At 51.7% G+C, this 19,925-nt stretch overlaps 1 protein-coding gene across 2 annotated transcripts in view; it reads right to left on the reverse strand.

Annotated features, from left to right (window-relative positions):
- The window catches only part of RNF43 (ring finger protein 43), a 60,501-nt gene that overhangs the window by 3,732 nt on the left and 36,844 nt on the right, over nucleotides 1-19,925 (reverse strand). For both annotated transcript variants that reach the window (XR_005630277.1, XM_039732928.1), the window contains exons 3-9: nucleotides 15,672-15,794; nucleotides 11,060-11,134; nucleotides 9,583-9,714; nucleotides 8,974-9,075; nucleotides 8,128-8,283; nucleotides 7,534-7,636; nucleotides 5,532-7,055 (exon numbers count right to left, since the gene is read on the reverse strand). Coding sequence is in view for 1 of the 2 variants with exons in the window: in XM_039732928.1 (XP_039588862.1) it covers nucleotides 5,532-7,055; nucleotides 7,534-7,636; nucleotides 8,128-8,283; nucleotides 8,974-9,075; nucleotides 9,583-9,714; nucleotides 11,060-11,134; nucleotides 15,672-15,794 (2,215 nt within the window). In the remaining variant the exon portion in view is untranslated. The remainder of the gene's footprint in view (nucleotides 1-5,531; nucleotides 7,056-7,533; nucleotides 7,637-8,127; nucleotides 8,284-8,973; nucleotides 9,076-9,582; nucleotides 9,715-11,059; nucleotides 11,135-15,671; nucleotides 15,795-19,925) is intronic.

A 19,925-nucleotide genomic window follows, 5' to 3' on the forward strand; every position in this document is an offset into this window, starting at 1 on the left:
TCTTTGTGAAAACCCGTACAGCTGATTCAAAAATTATTAGCAACAGAAAACAACACCAATTCATATCTCACAGAGCCAGGGGGCAACAGAAACTCCAGGCAGTAAGAGCAGAGGGCAGTGATGCAAGACAGGAACAACATATGTTCCACAGTGTTCGAGAGGTTGCACAAATTGCTTCTGAGCCCAGCTCAGGTCCGGGCTCTTGCCAGCCCCTTCTGCCTGGAGAATTATTGATAGGCAGGTGCTGACTAGTTTACTTGGAACCATCCAACAAAAGGGCTGCCTGAAAAGGTTCACCCAAGTCACTGCTCCAGACAGCCCCTCTCTCTCTAAGTCACTGCCTGTTGTCACACACACCACAGTCCCTTCCCAGATGTCTCTCAAGCCTGCCCAGAACTCTTACACAAGGTCAGCATAGCCCAGCAAAGGCATACAGGCATTATTCTTCCTATCTCCCTTTTCCTGAATGTTTCTGAGATCAAAGGAAAGAAATGCCCTCTTAAAGATTCATTGAGGGCAATTTAAAACAGCTTTTCAAAACAGTCACAACAAATTCTTGCCGGTTATATATCACCTATGTATCTGCTCCAGCTGTAGGAGCAGAGCCTTGAAAATTAAATATGTGGGAGGAAAACAAACAAATGAGATTTTGCTTGGAAAAGTGTAGCTAACCATGTGGGAAAATGAATGCACATGGTGTTATACACGTACACGTGTGTGCAAGCATGGCCATAGTACCTGAAGACAGAGTTTAAGCATCTCTTGCATTTGTGACTTGAGTCACAAGTATGTGGAATAAACCATTTCCAACTGCTTCCCCTGTCACCAGCTTATGTGCAACCCAAAAACAGACTGTCCAGCTTCAAGCCCTCTGTGTTCACATGCCTTCAGTCTCAAATAGCATTACTACAATATTTTCTGAAAGCTGTGCCTGCGGAAGTGTCCCCTGCTTGTGCTAAGAAAAGATCAAGAACTCGGAGAGGTGGGAGAACCTTGGCTGGTGGACTGGCCATGGCATAGCAACGACCTGGAGCACACCGTTATGACACCATAGAAATCATGTTCTTTGGGTGTTAAAGGTTTTAAGGACAGTCTTTTTTTGCCCTCTAATCCCTTTTCCCCTCCCTAGTAAGGTTAAAAATGTGGCAGGAAAAGGGACACTGGATGAGCAGGAGGGAAGAGAGGGGGAGGATGTCGAGTGCACTGCAGGAGGTGAGCTTTTTCAGGGAGAGAAATCAAGATTTCATCAGCCTGTGCTGGAGCAGTGTGGCTGTTCTGGGATGCTTCCCGGGTGTGCCGGGCGGTTCAGGAAGCCATCCAGCTGGAATTCACTCCCAGCTGTCTGTTTTCCCATAAGAGGATCCATCAGCATTGCTCCAGGATTGATTCTCCAGGACACGACTCCCAGGTGTGGTCTCTCCAGGCAACAGAAGAGTCAGGGATGCACCTTTATGCAAAGCCTGCCAAGAATGGCTGATGGAGATGCTCAAGGAAGAGGCATAAACTCCAAGATCATGCAAGGCTCTTTGGGATCATCCACAGAGTTATTCCCTGAGATGCCAGAGCATGGCACTGCCTGCACAAGTGGAATTTCTCCAGGGGCTGTGCACCAAGATTCAGCCTCACCTGGCAGCTGGGTGAGGTTAGCACACACCTGGAGGGTGCTGCATCCCACAGCAGCACCAGCAGCTTCTGGAAGCCTTCGTTTAGGAACTTCCTGAGCCAGAGGGTGGATTTGCATCTCTGCATTTGCTACCTCTTGATCTGGGCTCTCAAAACCATATTAATTCTGGCATCTACATCCCGGGGGCTACCAGCACCAGTTTCGCTACACACCATGTGTTGCCTTTTGGGTGTTTTAAAGCTTCTGGTTCCCATTTGATGCCATCAGTTACTTTGTTCTAAGTACTCTCTTGTCTGCCTTGTCTTCTGCTCTCCTTATTTCATATCCTCTCTTCCAAATCCTCTGCTCATCACTTTTTTTCCCCACATGAAACTCTCACTATTCTTCTATTTTCTCAGAAAAAAACATTGCTGGGATTGTACCAGATAAATTTCTGCCCTCCTTCCAAGAGGACAGAAATTATTTCCCTTTCTTTTTCCACCCTTTTTGATGATCAGGAGCTGTGAGATCACCACAGGCTTACACAGCTGCATAAAGGCACTTTCTGCTTGTTCCACATAGTCCCCATCCAGCTAATGATAATGGTAATAATAACAACACTAATGATAATAACATTGTGATTTTTACTTAAAAGTGGCTCTCCTCATGTGTGGCATTTTGTGCTACTTACAGGGGATTTCATCCACCACTCTCTCACTCAACAGGTCAGCAGCAGGAGATCCTCCTGTAACACTCTGTATCCAGTTTTAATATGTTATACACTTTCCTATCTCCTCTCCTTGTCCAGGATATTTATGAGCTTGCTGGAAGGTTCATACAGTTGCAGAACTCCATTTCTCTCCTTCCTTGAGTAATTCCCCTCTATTAAGTCTGATCTGCACTTGTCTCCTTTTTCAATGAGTTATTTACCTGTGGGAGCACCTTCCCTTTTATCCTTTCAGAGCTTCCTTCCCCTAAAAGATCTGCCAGGTGTTATCTCTCCCTACAAAAACTGGGTTGCCTCCTCCCCTGGTTTTCACATTCAGCCATGTGCCTACAAGTCAGACCCTGTATTTGAATTTTTAACAATTTGCTTGGCTGGAAAGTCAGGCTCATCGTTCTGTGGCTTCAGCTATTTCCAGCTGATATTGCCCTCAGCTCTTCCTCCTCGGTCTGGGCATGGATAAGAGATTGCAGTCCACATTCAGGATTTATCAGCTGTGTGCTTGAGCCCTGCAGGATGCCCAGTGGGTAATCTGTACCTCTGGCAATTTGTTACTCTCCACTATATTTCAGAAGTGCTCAAACTGATGATTTGATTCATGAGGGATTCTGCCCCTCCTGCTCTGAATGGAGTTGTGCCAGGTGAGAACCTCTCTGAGCACTCCCCTGGTGACCACTAATGCAACAAAGGCATTTTGCTCTTCTGCTCTGCACTTACAGCTCCTGAACATCCCTCAGACTTCTGTTACTCCTTAGATCTGAAAAACCCCAGGCAGCCTTCTCCCTTCCAAAGCAGCTGAAAACGTTTGCATTAATAGTCTGCTTTACACAAGCTGTTCACAGCAATATTTCCTGGCCTGTCTCTCCATGGCTCTGTACTTCACTTGGCATCCAGCTCTGATTTCCTTCTCCAGCCACACCTTGGCTTTGGAGCAGCAGTTTCCAAGTGCCCTCTCTGCCCTGCTGCTTGACCAGCCCTTTTCTGGGGCTGTGCATGATCCCTGTGCCCAAAGGCATCTTTTGACTGCTTATTTTAGCAATATTCTCAAGACTCTCCTGTCTATGTAGCCTCCTCTTTGCAGCCTGTGCTGACGCAGTGTTATAACCCTAATGCCACCCCCCTTCTACTTGGGGGCAATTTGTGTCACTTGTCACTGGACTTCATACTCTTCTTAGTGCACTGTCTCTCCCACGCCACCAGAAGAGACACACGCTTCCCTCTCTGTAATTTCACCTACGAATTACAGGGTCCCACTGTTTGCTTTTCTTCTAAACTGGGTTTCTGAAAAGTTTATGTCAAAACTTTAATTTAAATCTGGGCTTTCTAATTCATCTACTTATATTTTTAGCCTTATGCTATTTATCTGGAGGCGCTGACGCATTTTTCCTTGGTCTCCTTGTCTGTGTTTTGTGTCCTGCTTGCATGGGACTGTCTACTGAGATTGTTCTTTGCTCTTTTTAACTTCTCTATTGATTTATACCTTTCTCAAGATAAAGAACCAATGTGATTATAATTCAGAGGTTGTGTTATGTCAACCAATGTTTTCAGCTTGGTGGCTTTTCTGCATAAGCCCTGCACAAGCTCTATGCTCTGACCTCTGCCCTTAATGAAGTTAAATCTGAATCTGTGTAGTCTCTCAATCTTGCAAGGGAATTCTGACTCTCTGGGTGGCCCTGAAAGCATCCATAGAAGCTACTGCAGTAAACACACATAGATTCATAGCACTTTCAGATACATTGGTCCTTCTACCTGCTGGAATGGGGAGGGAAGAGGGAATGCAGGCTTGGTGTGCTTGAAAAAGCAGCTGGCGTTGGCTCTGGGTGGGGGTCAGAGGGTCATGAGGAGGTGGGCACAGCCTGGGGCCACTGGGACCATTTCCAAAGACACAGAAGCATCCCGGCATGGACCCTGCAATGCCTAGCACCCTGTGTTAGGTGCACAAACTCCTGCTCTTGAAGCCCTCCCAGGCTCATTCGGGAGCTCAAAGCAAGCCCTGAGCAGCCTGCCCTGAGCCAGGAGGGCTCTCTCCCTGTGGGGTACCCAGGGAGGGCATCAGCGCTCAGAGCTCCCTGCAACCAGAGACATCTCTGACCTGATGCTCCTTATCTCTCCAAACACCAGCATCCCTCCAGGCCTTGGAAGAACCTCCCTATGACCTATCTGCAGTGTCAGGCACTTCTGCATCTGGGAAAAATCCCTGTTTCTGGGAGTCTGGGAGGCCAGAAGGCTGCAGGGAGCCAGGACCATGCCCATCCAGCCTCCCCTGCCCCACTGCCTCCGCAGCACCGGGAGCCTGGGTGTGGGGTGGGGCTGGATAGACAAGCACTGGGAGGAAGTTATTATCTCTGTGGCACAATGGGCACAGTGAGTCACAAGTTTAAGGCCAGTGTTATAACAGAAATTAGACAGCCAGATCTGTGTTTGGTACCTAAATCAAAAGGATTTGCCCGAGGACCTGCAATGAGTCAGAGGCAGGGCGAGGAAGGGAGCCAGGCTCTGCTCCCAGCCAGCACCTGTCCCTGCTGACTTGCAGGTTGCTGCCTTCAGAGGACCTGAGAGAGCAAAAGCTGGGAGCTAAACTCAGGTTCTTTCAAAGACACTCGTCTCAAAGGCATTTTCCCTCTCTTTGTGAGAGAACGCAGCACTTAGGCATAGGGCCAAACTTTAATTACATCTGATTTCCAAAAGACTCTAAAAAGCAACTCCCACGCAACAGAGGCAGGTGAGAAATGAGGGATGTGCAAATCAAGCAACTCAATTAGTCTGTTCTACTACCCCAGGCCACACACACTTCCTTTCTCACTGATTCCAGTTAGCTGGGCTTGGCTAAAACAACTGGAGCCCAAAAAGCCTTAATCATAACAACTCTGCCAGTAAGACACCCAAAACTGGTACAAGGACACTGAAAAATGTGGTCCCACCCCTCCTTTTGGGAGATATTCCAGCTGCTAGAGATGTTTAATTAAAATTAGCCACCTTATTTCTCAGTTGTAGTATTTCAGGGTTTGGTGCACTCTTTAACACACCTGCTCATCATTCAGGCCACCACCCTCACAGGTGAGCTTCTGGAATGCTCCTGCAGTCAGTGCTCCTGTAGGAAAACCCATCAGGAAGGTACCAGGTGTCCTGACAGCTGGAGTTCCTTCAGCAAACCCCCTCCTCATTCATCTGCTTGCTGGCAGGAGAGGCGAAGGCCAGACTTACCCTGACCACCGCGCTGGGATGGGCAGTGAAGGCGGACACTCAGACTGTGTCTGGGGGTGCACGTCCCTGAGGAATCTGCAGGAACTGAGCGGTTTCTCTCCCATCCTGACAACCCCTCCTCCTGCTTCCTCAGCTCGGAGCTGGACTGTGGCACTAAACACTTCCAGAGCAGCTGGGAGCCGCTGGGCAGGGGAGCACTTGGGATCAGGGGCTGGGCTTCGGGAGAGCAGCGGTAGCCAGCGGGGTGGCTGGGAGGAAGGTGAGTGTTGCAGGCTCCGGGCTCGGCTGAGTCCTTGGGCAGGAGAGCGGGGTCAGGCTCCAGGGGACACTTTCTTTTCCTTCGGTGATGCCTGCTCTGTAAGTTGTGTCTGGAGGGCAGCGGGACAGGGGGTGTGCCAGCTGCTCCCAATTGTCTGTTGGCACCTACACTGAAGTCCAGCCTGTTTGGAGAAGTGGAGGGGGCATGAGGGGGCTCCTGGCCTTCCTGGGGACAGGCTGGCTGGCCTGCTGGAGCTGCCTCCTGCAGCACGGCACTGCTTTCCAGAGGCTGCTGAGAGTGATGGCTTTTCTCACCCCTCTTTTGTGTCCGAGCACTGTGGAAGGCAACCTTGGCCCCGGAATAGCGGGATTTGCGTGGCCCGGGCCCCTGCCCAGCCCGCCCAGGGGAACAGTCCACGTCCTGCCTGTAGTGATGGTGCTGGTGGTGGTGGTAGTGGACGTGGCTGAGCACCTGGGGCTTGGCCGGAGCAGCCCCCCCGGGCACCACCAGGTCCAAGGAGCGGGGCCGCCTCTCCCTGGGCAGCTGCAGCTGCTCCTGGCCGTGGTCCGTGGTGGGGCCCTCGGAGCTGCAGTACACGAAGGGATCATAGTCGCTGCTGAGGGAACTGCGGAACGTGGAGCAGCTGCCATGGATGCCCTGCAGGCTGACGTCTGTGCAGTTCAACATGGAGTCACTGGAGGAGCCGTGGCAGGGCCCCGAGCTGGAGTCGCTGCCCGGCCCGTCGGCCAGGTACCCGCTGTGCTCCGTGAGATAGCTCTCCCCAGAGCCACTGCTGTTGTGCTGGTGCCCATGGCCAAGCCCTCGGCGCAGGGCGGGCGCACGGTGCTGCTTCTGTGCCACAACTGCCTTGGGTGCCAGACAGGGGGGCTGAGGCTGAAGGGGACATGTCCTGTGCGGTGCCAGCGCCTGCCCGCATGCAGAGGGGTTGGGGTGCTGCTGCCCCAGCAAGCCTGGGGCCAGCGGGGCCATGTGGCCACAGGCCAGCAGGGAGGTGGCTGGTCTGTAGGGCATGTAGTGGATGGTGCCAAAATCCATCTGAGAGAGCTCTGGAGAGTGGAAGAAGGGGTTGCTGTGGGATGGCTCTGGGGGAAAGCTCCTGAGGTTCCTCTGAGGATATGCTTGTGGGAGGTGGTAAAGGGCATGTCCCGGATGCTGGCGGAAAAGGTGGAGTCGCCGCCCAGGCTCCATGTCCTGAGGGACCAGCCTGGAGCTGGCAGCCATAGCCTGGTCCCCTGAGTCCCTGGCTGTGGAGAAAGAAGGGAGTATACAGCACACATCCCACAGCCCAAAAGGGAGTATCCAGCCCATGTCCCACAGCCCACCTGCAGCAACCCTAGCACTGATGCTCCACTGCCCTCCCACCATGGCCCCACGTCCCACCCGTATTCTGCAACTCCTTGCTGCCACCACCAAACCACCCTGATGGTCCTGCACCCTCTCCCTGCTATCATGACCCCCAGTGTTGCGGCGTTCCCTTCCCCACAGGTCTCAGGACTGGAATCCCTCCTCTTGGTGCAAGTCCCAGCCCAAGCCCAGCAGCTTTTTGTACCCTGGTGGGCTCACAGGCAAGGGACTTCTCTCCATGCACACAGTCCCCTGTCCACTCTGTGCACAGGGACATGAGGACCTGCTAATCCATCTCCCAAGAGTAACTGGAGCTCCTGGGCACAATCCTGCACCCAACCCTGTCCTCAGCCAGGAAATGCTGTGTCTGAGCCCTACCAAGAATATTGAACATGCAAAGTGGACATGTGTGGTGTTGCTGCAGCCAAGGGTCAACACACTCCCGATGGAACTCATGGGAACATGAGATGATCCGCAGTTCCTAGAAAAAAGTGGAGAGGAGGAGAATGAGCAAGGAGAACCATGTTCCAAGACCTAGATGGGTCCTTCCTGATGGAAGTGAGCCTTGAAGGACAGACACACGTCTAACAGTAAGGGATCTGCAGCCCAAGTGTGCATGGAGGAGGCTGTGGAGCACCTCCAGTCCTTCTCTGTGAACATCCAGAGCGGTGCAAACCCTTGGGAATAGGGAGATTTCAGGCTGGGTGCTCTGGAGCAGCAAATCCAATTTTACCCTATTTCAAAATGGGCATTTTACCCCACAGCCACAGCTGGAGACCTGCCTGGAGACAAGACTTCAGCAGAGACTTTATAGCCCAGAGGCAGGCACACCTCACGGATGCAATCCCTTTCCAGCACTCAGGAGTTCAGGAGGAAGCATCTCACAGGCTCCTGCCATGCTCAGCTCCCACTGCTGACCCCCCCACCTGGGAAGCCAGAGCCATGAGCACAGCAGTCCTGGCCAAGCCCTACCTGCCCCTCGCTGAACTCCTCGAGGCAGATGGCACAGAGCGGGGCGGAGCTGCAGCTGCTGGCCGAGTCCCAGCGCGGGGCCGGCCGCGCCCGGGGCTGGTAGCGGCGTGTGGCCAGCTGCCCGATGGCCTGCAGGGTCTGCTGCTGCACCGAGTCCTGCAGAGACACACGGGGCTTGAGGAGAGGCTCAGCCTTACTCTGCCCTCCCATACTCAAAATGGGATTATCAGAAACTTGGGGACGATACCCATCTGCAGAGGTGACTTTCTAGCTAAGCTCAACCAGAGTAGGCTTTGTCACCAGCAGGAGACATCTGGCCCTAGACATTCAAATCACTCAGCAGTGCTGAATTTTTGATCCCCAGAGGATTGTCTCTCTATAGGACAAATGGGATAGTTTCAAATATGGAAATACATCTGACTCTGGGAAGATGATTATTTCATTTGTTAATTTCTATTAAGAATACTAAATCGAACAATCATAGAATCAAGGAATGGATTTGATTAGAAGGGACCTTAAAGCTCATCTTATTCCACTCTCCTGCCATGGGCAGGGACATCTTCCATTATCCCAGGGTACTCCAAGCCCCATCCAACCTGGCCTTGGACACTTGCAAGGATCCAGGGGCAGCCAACAGCTTCTCTGGGCAACCTGTGCCATGGGCTCACCACCCTCACCTCACAGGGAAGAATTTCTTCCCACATCTAATCTAAATCTCTCCTCTTAGTTTAGAACTGTTCTCCCTGTCCTATCATTATCTGCCCATTTCCCCTCCCAAAAGGTGTCTGTTCCTGCTTTTCCTGTATTCCTGTTTGCTCAGACACGTCTGCTCCATGAGATCCCTACCTGAGTCCTGTTCAGCTGGCACTTTGTGCGGACAACAAAAATCAAAATGATGACGACCACAGTGCTGACCACTGTGAGAAGAATCCACACATCGTAGTCTGGCTGTTGGATAAAACAAGACAGAAATTATTCTTGTGTGGAAATTACTCTTGGTGGGAGTTAGAGGCTGGGGGAATCTGGTCTTCTGGACCATCAGTCTTGGGAAACCTCATCCTTGGCCAAGCTCCTCCTCTTTGTTCTTTACAGGTAAAATTAAAAACAGTTCAGTTTTTTCTGCACATCCATACAAGAACAGAATATCTCTGTCTTGCAGCATCTCAGCTCCCTTGAGACCATGGTCTAAGGCAGCACAAGATGAGAAAATCAAGGCTTGGTCTTACTTGAAGAGACAGAGAATCCCCTTGCCTCACTCATGACATTAAAGCAAAAGAAACTAAGTAAGCTGAAAATGCTTTTGAGCTTTTACTTGCAGCAGGTCTGAATGCTAAAGACAATTCCTGCAAGAGGCCATGATCTCCACCCCTGAGGAGGAAAGCTCAGCCTCTCTGGGAAAGCCTAGCAGGTTGGGAGGGGGGATACAGGAGGCAGTGGGAATCATGTGTCTCTCACCCAAGCTGGTGGCTCCTTGACTTCTATCTTCACGTGGGCCTCTCTGTTCTTGTTCACGACGCCCATGAGGAGCTCAGCGTCGTGGCCCCTGATCAGGACCACAGGCTGGCTCAGGCCTCTGGGCTTCCTCAGCTGCAAAGAAACAAACAGTGAGGGCTGATCCAAAACAGCCTGAAACAAGGATGATCCCGGCCCCCCAGGCACGTCTGTTCCTCATGATACTCCTTGCAACACTTCAGAGACTGACTGCTCCGCCAAGTTTACACTATTCCTCTATGATGAATCAGATGGAAGTTTCTCTTTTATCAATCTTCCAGCATGGATTTCTTAATTTTCCCTGCTGGTGACTCCTCATGCACAACCAGCCATTTCTTGGTGTCTCTTGAGCTCCTTTCAAGCCCCTGTGCAAGAGCTCTTGGTCCCTCCTCTTCTCTGTGAAAGTGCCAACAGCACTGCCGAGTGCTGCCTTCACCACAGAAATGCTTCCTCTGCTCTGGACCCATCCAGTTCCCCTCCTCCCTAAGGATATTCTGCTTGTTCCACTTGTCACACCGTCAGTCTTCCACTGTGGTGTGTGAGGTGTGTGGTCAGCAGGTGTGTGAGCCTGCTCTCCTCCAGACTGAGCTGGATCAGGGTGGCCATCAGACCCAGTAACCCCTTCCCACACCCTGCGGGAATCCAGAGGTCGGTGGACAGGGATGGAGATGTGAATGGAGGTGCAGATGGTCAAGAAGACCATGGAGGCAAGGCTGAAGGCTCTGAGTTGTTGATAGGATTTGATGCTCTTGGCTTTTGTGTACCAAATGGGAAAGCTGGAAAAGTGGGAGCCAAGGGTCAGGGTAGGGATCAGAGACTGGGATCTAAGCAACCTCGGCATCACCTCACGGACCTGCATTTCCTGCTGTGTTTCTCTGGCACCAGAAATTAAGATATAAGTGCATGAAAGAGCCACGAGGGATGGATCCAGCAAGGAGTCAGCCCAGAGCTTGGATGAGATCAGGCACCAGCTCCCCTGTCTGTTCCCTACCTAAAACTGGATGTTTTTCATATCCCTGGATTATCCGGATGGGGAATTAATTCCCTTCCAGAGATGACAACATGCTGGAGAAAGGGACCTTTGCAGGTGTTCTAACCAAGGTTAAACCTGCACCAACAGCAAAGCAAGCTGGCTGGAAACCTGAGAAATCACCTTTCCTGGGGTACACTGGGCTGTCTGGGCTATGTGGGATGGGGAAATTTATGACTTCCCAAGAGGAAGCATCCAGCTCCTCACAGAAAATATTGATTGGCCAGACAATGTCTTTTAAGAGCATGGATGTGCCATGGAAAGTGTCTGCGTGGGGTAAGAGCCAACACCCAACACCAGCAGCATCCTCCTGGGACGTCCCACTGGTGGCTGGGGGGTCCTGCCCTGAGCACATTTCGGGATAGGACAGGAGCACTGTGTTTTAGCTGAGGGTATCACTGGGGTCTGTACCTGATCAGCAGCACTTTCATCATCGGTGATGTCAAAAAGGATCGCACGGGCTCCACGCTCCCCTGCCAGCTTTGCCTGTCCAAAACAACAGAAGCTTCAGTGGACATTTTGTACTGTACCCTGTGTCCACACCTGCCATTGGATCCATGTCTGCCTCCTGGGCTCTTCCCAGGAGAAAGAAGCACCTGTTTGGACCGCGGAAATCATTCCTACCTCAGTTCCTGACTTGTGTTGGGCTGCAGTGCCATAGCCCTGCAGCTCACGGGTGGTTTCTTCCTAAAGTTGTGGAGGTGAACTACTTGGTGGCATTGCAGTCACAGCAACACACAAACCTAACAATTCCCCAGCTGTCCGCGTGCCAGCCCTTGTTTCAGAGCTGTATTTACTGGGGAGGGATGTGCAGTCCCATTAGCCCTGCTGAACTCCACAGACAGCAGAAACTCCCACAGGTCACCTGGCAGCACCAGGGCTGTCAGGGGGCCTGACTGCCACTCACGCTCCCTAGCTCCTCCTGCTCATCAGGGAGAAGCTCAGCTGGAGCCAGCTGCAGGTCTGCTCTAGGATTAGCAGTTCCATGGCTTTCCCGGAGGGAAGGGACAGCTCAGAGACCCACCCAGCCGAGCACACATGCCACCCTGCTGAGGTAACAGCCAGGAGCTCGCGGGTCACCCACCTCCACCCAGGCAGCCCCTGGAGCCCTCCGGGCAGGCAGAGGCAGCCCCGGGAGATGGAAGCTGGGCTGGGCTGGGCTGGGCTGGGCTGGGCTGGGCCGGTAGCCCAGGCGGAGCCCTTTGATCTGTGCGTCCCGAGCAAACAGGGGCAGCGCTGCCAGGGCCGGCGGGGCCGTGGGGCACTGCCCGCTCCCAGGCCCGGGGCCTGCCAGGGCCAGGCCGAGGGATGCGGCATTCCCGGCATGGCCGAGGGGCACCAGCTCCGTCCCTGCTCCCGGGCACCTCGGCAAGGAGCAGTGGGGACCTGGGTCTGGGTACAGGCATGGGAATGGAGCTGCAGGTGGCTGGCAACAGGCAGAGGTGGAGGCTCTGGTCTGCTGATTTAAAACTCATGGGGAAGCTGGAAAAGTGGAATCAAGGCTCGGGAGAGGGATCAGAGACTGGGGTCCTGCCTAGGATCAAAGGAACCCAGTGTTTGCCAGCACTTTCAGGGGAAGAGGACTTTCAGGGAGTGAATTCCATCCAACAGTCAGGCTTTGATGAACAACAAACAGCTCTACAATGATTTTATCCTGCTAAAGACACTGACTATGGAGCAATGAACAACTGAGACTGGACAAATGACTTTTCCCAACATCTTTCTGACTCTTGTTGCAAAGGACACAACTTCTGGTGTTGGGAATGGCTGGAACTGTGCCAGGAAGGTTTATATTGGATTTTAGCAAAAGGTTCTTCCCCCAGAGGGTGCTGGCACTGCCCAGGCTCCCCAGGGAATGGGCACGGCCCCGAGGCTGCCAGAGCTCCAGGAGCTCCAGGGATGCCCAGGGTGGGATTGTTGGGGTGTCTGTGCAGGGCCAGGGCCTGGACTAGAGGATCCTTAGGGCTCCTTTCCAACTCAAGATATTCTGCAATTCTGTTCAAGCCTTTCACAATTTGCTTGATACAGTAATTTTCTCAGTGTTAGCTGTGTTTGCACTGTATCTCTTCAGCCACATGGCACAGCCGAGCTCCCTCTTTTAGGACTGAAACAATTCTGGTGCAAATAGATATTTACAGGATGATTTTGGAGGTCTCAGCAGTCCTTTTTACCAGAGAATTGGACCACTGACCTCAGCTTTTGGCACAGGAAGTGCTGCTTCACTGAGGTGCCTGATCCAAAGAGCTCTGAGATCTCCCAGGGCACGAACTGTTAACAAGTCATGACCCACCACTAGTTCAGCTGATAACCAGGCTTGCAATTGAACTGTTAACAAGTCACGACCCACCACTAGTTCAGCTGGTCTGATAACCAGGCTTGCAATCACTGGTTCACTCAGAAATAAAAAAAAATAAAACCCCCAAAAATTTACAAATTATGATCAGAAAGAACAAAAAATCACTTTGAATTGATTCCAGAGGTCCTTCCATGCCTTCCCCTCCTCTAATGCTTTCCCTGCTGGTTTTAGCTTTGGAAGCGGAAGCAGTGACAGGATTTAGGAAGCAGGGAAGTGCCTCAGGTGGCTGGTGGAGTTCTCCTCATGCTGGGCTGGCCAGGGCTGTCCGTGTGCAGGGCTTGGCTGGGTGACAGCTGAAGCAGAGGTTGTGATAACACCCTGCACATGGCTATTTTTATCATCATTGATACAGCCCTGCAATTCCACATGCAAAGCTCTGCCCCAAGACACACTTGCCAAGAAAAAAAGGTTCCATCTCCACTCAGCACCAGCCACATCCCCAGCTACACTCCAACTCCAGAGGAAGAGTATGGTCCTGGGATTTTGAGGAAGAGCTCTCAGCATCCCTGCCCATGGCAGCAGCTTAGGATGCAATGATCTTTTAAGGTCCCTTCCAGTCCCAACCATTTTGTGATTATCTGTATGATGTTAGAGGAAGGGAGCTTGACAGAGGCTTCAGGAGGTTGGAGAAGCAGACAGGGAGGAATTGCAGGGGGTGGAGGATCCATGATAAAGGCAGGACCCAGGGATGTCACCAGCCTAAGGAGCATCTGCTATATTTCATGGCTAAACTACTCCTGCTAGTGGGAGAACTGTAAACCTCCCTTGGTGAGATTTTAGAGCAGGAACACCTGCAGGACTGCAAGTACTGTCAGGTACAGCTGGATATCAAAATCCAGTGCTGGATCTGGCTCTGGTAACAGAGTAGTGATGACTGATGGCCAGTGATCTCAGTCTAGCAGGTGAACTGAGGGTTTGTTTGCTTTGGGGAGTTTAGGAATCCTGGAGAAGGGATCCAGGTGGATGAGCAGAGTGCAGCAATGCTCCATGTCTTGTCCCCTTCCTCAGCTGATCCTTGGACTCAGTAACACACTGGTACTTCCAGTGCTGTGATCAGAGTCTCAAAGATGCAGGACAAAACTAGTGAAACAGAATCTCATCATCCCAGAATGGTTTGGGCTGCATGAGACCTCAAAGCCCATCTCATTCCACCCGCTGTTACAGCCAGGGACACTTTCCACTAGACCAGATTGCTCCAAGCTCCATCCAACATGGCCCAAGTTTTGAAACCTTTTAAAGTTCTGAAATGGAAGATGGGCCTTTGCAGCTGCTTCGTCCTCTTGTTCACGGTCCTCCACAGCAGCTGCACTGACCAAACATCCTGGGGCATCCTGGCACCACCGTCATGTCACAGTCACGTCACCTGCCCGGCCCTTTTCCTCGTGTCTGTCACAAGCTGCCCAGGCGGGCCCAGGCCATTTTCCAGGTGTGGGGGAACTGACACCAGGTTGGCAACTCCATCACACTGGCTCATGCCAACATCTGGCACCAGCTCCTGAGCAGCAGCATCCCAAATTTGGGCTGGGCAACCCAGGAAGGGACAGGTACTGCTGCCTGTCTGCCTGTACAACCAGGGGGAACCAGCCCTGGGATGGCAAATCCACCATGGCATTACACCCCTTTCCTTACCTTTGATGTCAAATCCTCCATGAAAAAACCCTGGTGTGCAGGAGAAAACACTGGATACAAGTTTTGCCTGCCTTCTTCAGCTGAGTTGCAGGGAACATGGAAAAGGACCCTGTCCCCATACCCACCATATCACCACCAGCAGGAAGATGGCAACAGGGTGAAATCACCGGAAGGCAATCCAGGTAAAGGCAAGAAGAACTGAACAAGGGGGTTTTCATGTTTGTACAACACTTGCACAAGCATGAAAATACCCAACATTTGGTAGAGCGACAATCAAAAGAAAAAGCCAATGTCATCCTTATCCATGCAACTTAATCAGAATCACAAAGATTTTAAGGCTTAAAATGACCCTTGTTCCTATGTGACTTCCTTATTACCAGAGAATTGGACCACTGACCTCAGCTTTTGGCACAGGAAGTGCTGTTTCACTGAGGTGTCTGATCCAAAGACCTCTGAGATCTCCCAGGGCACGAACTGTTCACAAGTCATGACCCACCACTAGTTCAGCTGGTCTGCATTTATCTCACTGCTCAGCACTGAGTCTTCCCATGCCTCATCCAGTGAAGTATTGCAGCATTATTTTTGGCAACAGAGCCACAGAAGATGTTTTCTGTGTTCATGTTTTCCCACAGGCCAGAAAACACAGAGAAACACAAATCACACAGACCAGGAAGCAATGTGAGGCTGTAAAACAGGAGGGGAACAAGGCTACTGGGCAGCAAAGAGTGTGGGACGTTGGGTAAGGTCTGACCATCCCAGAGCTGCCAGGCTAGGGGGAATTATACACCTTTTACAGAGTCAGGCAGCCCAAAAGGCCAAGGGATGGGTATTTGGGATGGCTGGCACAGCATCTCTCCCAAAGGATCCCCTCTGCCTAGGACTGCTTCTGCCAAGGACCTTGCCCTGTCCTTGTCCTTTTCTCTACTTCCCAACAGCTCTTTCCTACCTTGCTGCCTCCTCCTCCCCTTGTCTTTGCTGCAGCTGCACCACAGGTGTCACTTCCCAGGCTGATGCCATTTCAGGCATTTTTGCACTTACCTTGTTGGCCAGGGACAGGCAGGGGTTGGGATCCCGATCCGGCTGTTCCAGCTTGACGATGGTGATGAATCCCGATTCCGTGTGTTCATCCTCACTAGTGTTGCACAGGGATAGTGGGTGGGACTGCAGGACAAAAGCAAAGGGAAACTGATCCTGGGGCTCAGCACTGCAAAGGGGGCTCAAACCCACCCTGCAAACCCTCTGGACCTGCCCAGAGGTGTAGGACGCCCTGTTGCTGGGTGTCACCATAACACTGTTACATCCCGTGGCCCTGCCCAAGCCAGAGGCTTTGAATGACACAAAAGAACAGTCATTGCCCAAGCTGGGCGTCATCCCAGCCACTCCAACTACCACCCAGAGCCTGGCTGGACTCTGGAGCTGGAGACCACAAGTTCTATGGCCTCCAGCTGCGCCCCACTGACCCCCCTGCCACTGGGCTTCCCAGGAAGGTGGCTGGCAGACAATCCCTCCAATCCCAGCGTTATACCCATTAGAAAAGTGACAGGAATGCTTCTGGCAGTCATGGGGAGGCTTTTTGCTGCCTGTGCAGTGATACAACTCAGCACCAATCCCACATCCATGAGCACCCAGCACTGCAGAGTTGGGAGGCACCACAAAGCCGTGGAGCTGCTTTTGGTAGCACCAAGTCTTGGGCATCAAAACAAAAACAGGTCTGATAAAACCATGAAAGTAAGTTAAAATTATCAAATCCTAGGATGATAGCATGGAGACCAACTAGTTCCAGTGCCTAGTGCAAATGTTTGTGGTTGTGAATTTGTATCCAACTTCTAATCATGTCTGGAACTGCTTAAAACCAAAGTAAAAGCAAAGGATTTCAGTGACATTTGAAATATTTTAAAGTAAAAGTTTGTATCCTTTTGTCAAAACACTGGTCTAGTGGAAGGGGTCCCTGCCCATAGCAGTCGGGACAACTGGATGATCTTTAAGGTCCCTTCCAACCCAAACCATTATGGGATGCTACAACTTAGACTTCAGACTACAGGACATCAGATAGAGTGCAATTGTACCAAGCCAAGCACCGCAAACTCTAGAAACCCAGGTTTTCAGGGAAGCAATGGGATCTGTTATGGCTTGGAGCAGTCAGGGAAGCTCCCAAAAAGCCTCTGGCCCCTTGGAGCACTGACAGCTGCTGCCTTCACCGACACCGACATGGCATCCAAGCACCCGTGATCCCGCTGGATTCACCCAGAACATCGCTTTGTGCTCTGCTTGTCTGGCTGGGAGCCTGGGTTAAGATGTGATCATGGCTTTGGGTTAATACGTGCTTCAGAATACAGCCTCAGAAAAACACCAAACAGGAAATGCAGAGTGCGTCTCAGGATAGCTCCAACAGCTCAGAGGCACCCCACCCAAGCCTTCCCCGTGCCGCTCCTGGAGGCTGGGGGAGCTGGGAAGGACCTTGGAGCTGTGTTTGATGCCGGCTGTGACACCCACGGGGCAGTGACAGTCCTGTGTGCTGAGCTCAGAGCAGCCTCTCAGTGACCAGGATTGCTGGGCCTGGTCCCATCATTAGGCGAGGGGCCCTGGCACAGGGTGCCCAGAGAAGCTGTGGCTGGACCCCAGGAAGTGCCCAAGGCCAGGCTGGATGGGGCTTGGAGCAGCCTGGGACAGTGGAAGGTGTCCCTGTCCATGGCAGGGGGTGGAACAAGATTCCAGCATTAAGGTGTGTTCCAACCCAGGCCATTCCATGATTAATGATGAACACCAGGAATATGAGCAATGGGCCAAGCTGCTGCACCTCCAAATGTGCACGGGGAGCATATGGAAAATGCTGGCAGCTGCTCTGAAGCAAGACCCAGATGAAAAATCTGGAGAAGACCTGCTGCTACCTGCACCTGAGACCCTTCCCACGTGAGCAGCTGTCCATGCAGCTGAGGTAGAGTAGTGGACCCTCATTATTCTGTGCTGAGTCCTTCACAGACACTGATCAGGCTGGAGGCTGAGCCCAGGAGCCTTCTCAGCACCCTGCAATGCCCAGGGGCAGCTCAGGGACATTCCTGGGGTGGGGACACAGGCACCACCTGCCACAGCCACACACTCCACTCGTCTCTGCTCCAGAGACCTCTTCCCTCTCCTCCTCTCAGCTCCTTCTCCTGTTTGTTGCTGTACAGTCAAATCCTCCAGCAGCAGCAAGACATGGCTCTACTTTCTACATCCTTTAACAGCATTTCTTGGCATTCCCACTGTCCCGTCCCTGGTATTACGAGTGAGGGATCCTGGCTGCACACTGTGCTCACAGGACAAGAGCAGACTCAGAAAATAATCTAAGGATGATGTGGAAAAACAAATATTATGAGACTTCTCAGTGCAGAGGACTCATGCCCCAAGCGTGGCTGCAGCTGCAGAGTCAGGATCCCTTGCTCCCTCCTTGGTCTGTGGCTGCAGATGGGCTCCCAGGCAGGGCATCTGCTGGGCTGGGCACCTCTGCAGCACCAGACTGCCACAGCCACTGGGCCACGCTCCTTACAGACCCTCGTCTGATGGAGGAGACAACAAAATCCCATTGCTGGAGAGAAGGGGTATGTTCACACCCAAAATCAGAGAGGTTTCATACATGCTGCCTAAATCCCACCACACTCCTGTTCCAGCACTGCCCTCTCCCAGGGGCTCCCAGTCAGAGCGACCTCAGGGGTTATTGCGCTCTTCCAGCTAAGGCTCCCTGGTGGAAGACACATTGCTGTTCTGCCAGATCCTTCTCCCAGGATAATCCCTGCCTGGCTCTGTGCTCCTAGGATCCCAGTGGTGAGCTGGGATCAGCTGGCAGGGTTTGGACCCACTCTTGGGTGATTCAGATCTGTAGCTCTGTCCACACCCCAGCCCTGGTAAGACACTGTCAGCCTGTGACCCCTGGCTTTGTCACTCCATCTGTCTCTGTCACCACATCCCTCCTCTCATGCCTTTGGAGAAGACACAGAGCTCCTCCTCATCCCTATCTTCTTGATATCACCTTTTTGGTTTCTTGTTTCCTTACCTTATGGCTTCTCTTTATTTTCTACCTTTTCTGTCCACAGTACCACTCCTAAAATACTGAAGTTCACACCAGCATGAATCACAGGTTGTACTGAGCAGCAGAAACATGGGGATAGGTCCTGGGGAATCAGGCATGAAGAGGGGCACAATTCTCACTTGGGAGCTTCATGTAGAAAACAGGAGGAAAAAAGGTGACCCTGAGAGGTCATCCAGAGCACTTTGCTGCCGGAAGGCAGGATCAGCCAGACCTAAAGCATTCCTCTGAGACACTTGCTCAACCTGTTTTCAAGACCTCCAAAAGGGGAGACTCCTCACTCACTCCAGAACTCCCTTCTCCTCCACATCAGAAAGTGTATTGCAATGCCTCACTGGAGTCAGTTTTGCTCCAGCCTGAAGCTATTAATTCTCACTGAATCAACTATGCCTGTGGAAAAGAGATTATTTGTGCTTTTTTTTTCCTCCCCAGTGAGCCTTCAAACATTTCTGTTCTCCTTTCTGTTCACCAAAGAGTCCTGAGGGACAAAGGCTGAAAAAGGACTTGGAGAAATTCCTCAGTTTTCTCTGTAAGGGAACTCAAAGCACTTCCCATGCTTTCTTCATGGGGGAGGAATCAAAATTTGATCTGATCTGAAGTGTCAGGAGAAATGGTACAACCAACCCATAGGATTGATATGTAAGCGACAGGAAGAGAACAGGACAGGAGAGTGTTCACCAATGGGCTTGAGAAAAATCCTGGACTGAACTCTTCACTGCATTGACCACAATCCCAGAAAAACTGCAGACAGCAAATACCAAAGTGCATTTGAAGGAGTCAAAGAGCAGTGCAGGGAATGGATCCCTGGCAGTTTCCAAGGCCAGGCTTGGAGCAGCCTGAGATGTCCCTGCCCATGGCAGGGGGGTGGGATGAGATGGGCTTTAAGATCCTTTCCAATCCAAACTATTCCATGGTTCTATGATCTTCAGGACTAAAAAGAGAAGAAAGTGGGGCAGCCCTTACAATGAACTCACCAGGACAGTCCCAAAGCAAACTGCGTTGTCCAAATATTCGTAAACCACATGGAGATGAGAGGGACAGTGAAACGACCGAACTCTTCAGTAACACATAAAAATCCAAGTTGGTAAATATTAAAACCGTCTAGCAAAAGATCTCATGCTACTGAGTGATGGAGTGATACAAGATATTAAAAAATGCAAATATGAAAAAATATATCCAGGTATTTTACACAGGGATGAGCTCTAGGTGAGCCTTTAATGAACAGGAAA

Source organism: Passer montanus, unplaced genomic scaffold (genome assembly GCF_014805655.1).
Source record: "Passer montanus isolate IOZ18808 unplaced genomic scaffold, ASM1480565v1 scaffold81, whole genome shotgun sequence".
In the NCBI taxonomy this organism is placed as follows: Eukaryota; Metazoa; Chordata; class Aves; order Passeriformes; family Passeridae; genus Passer; species Passer montanus.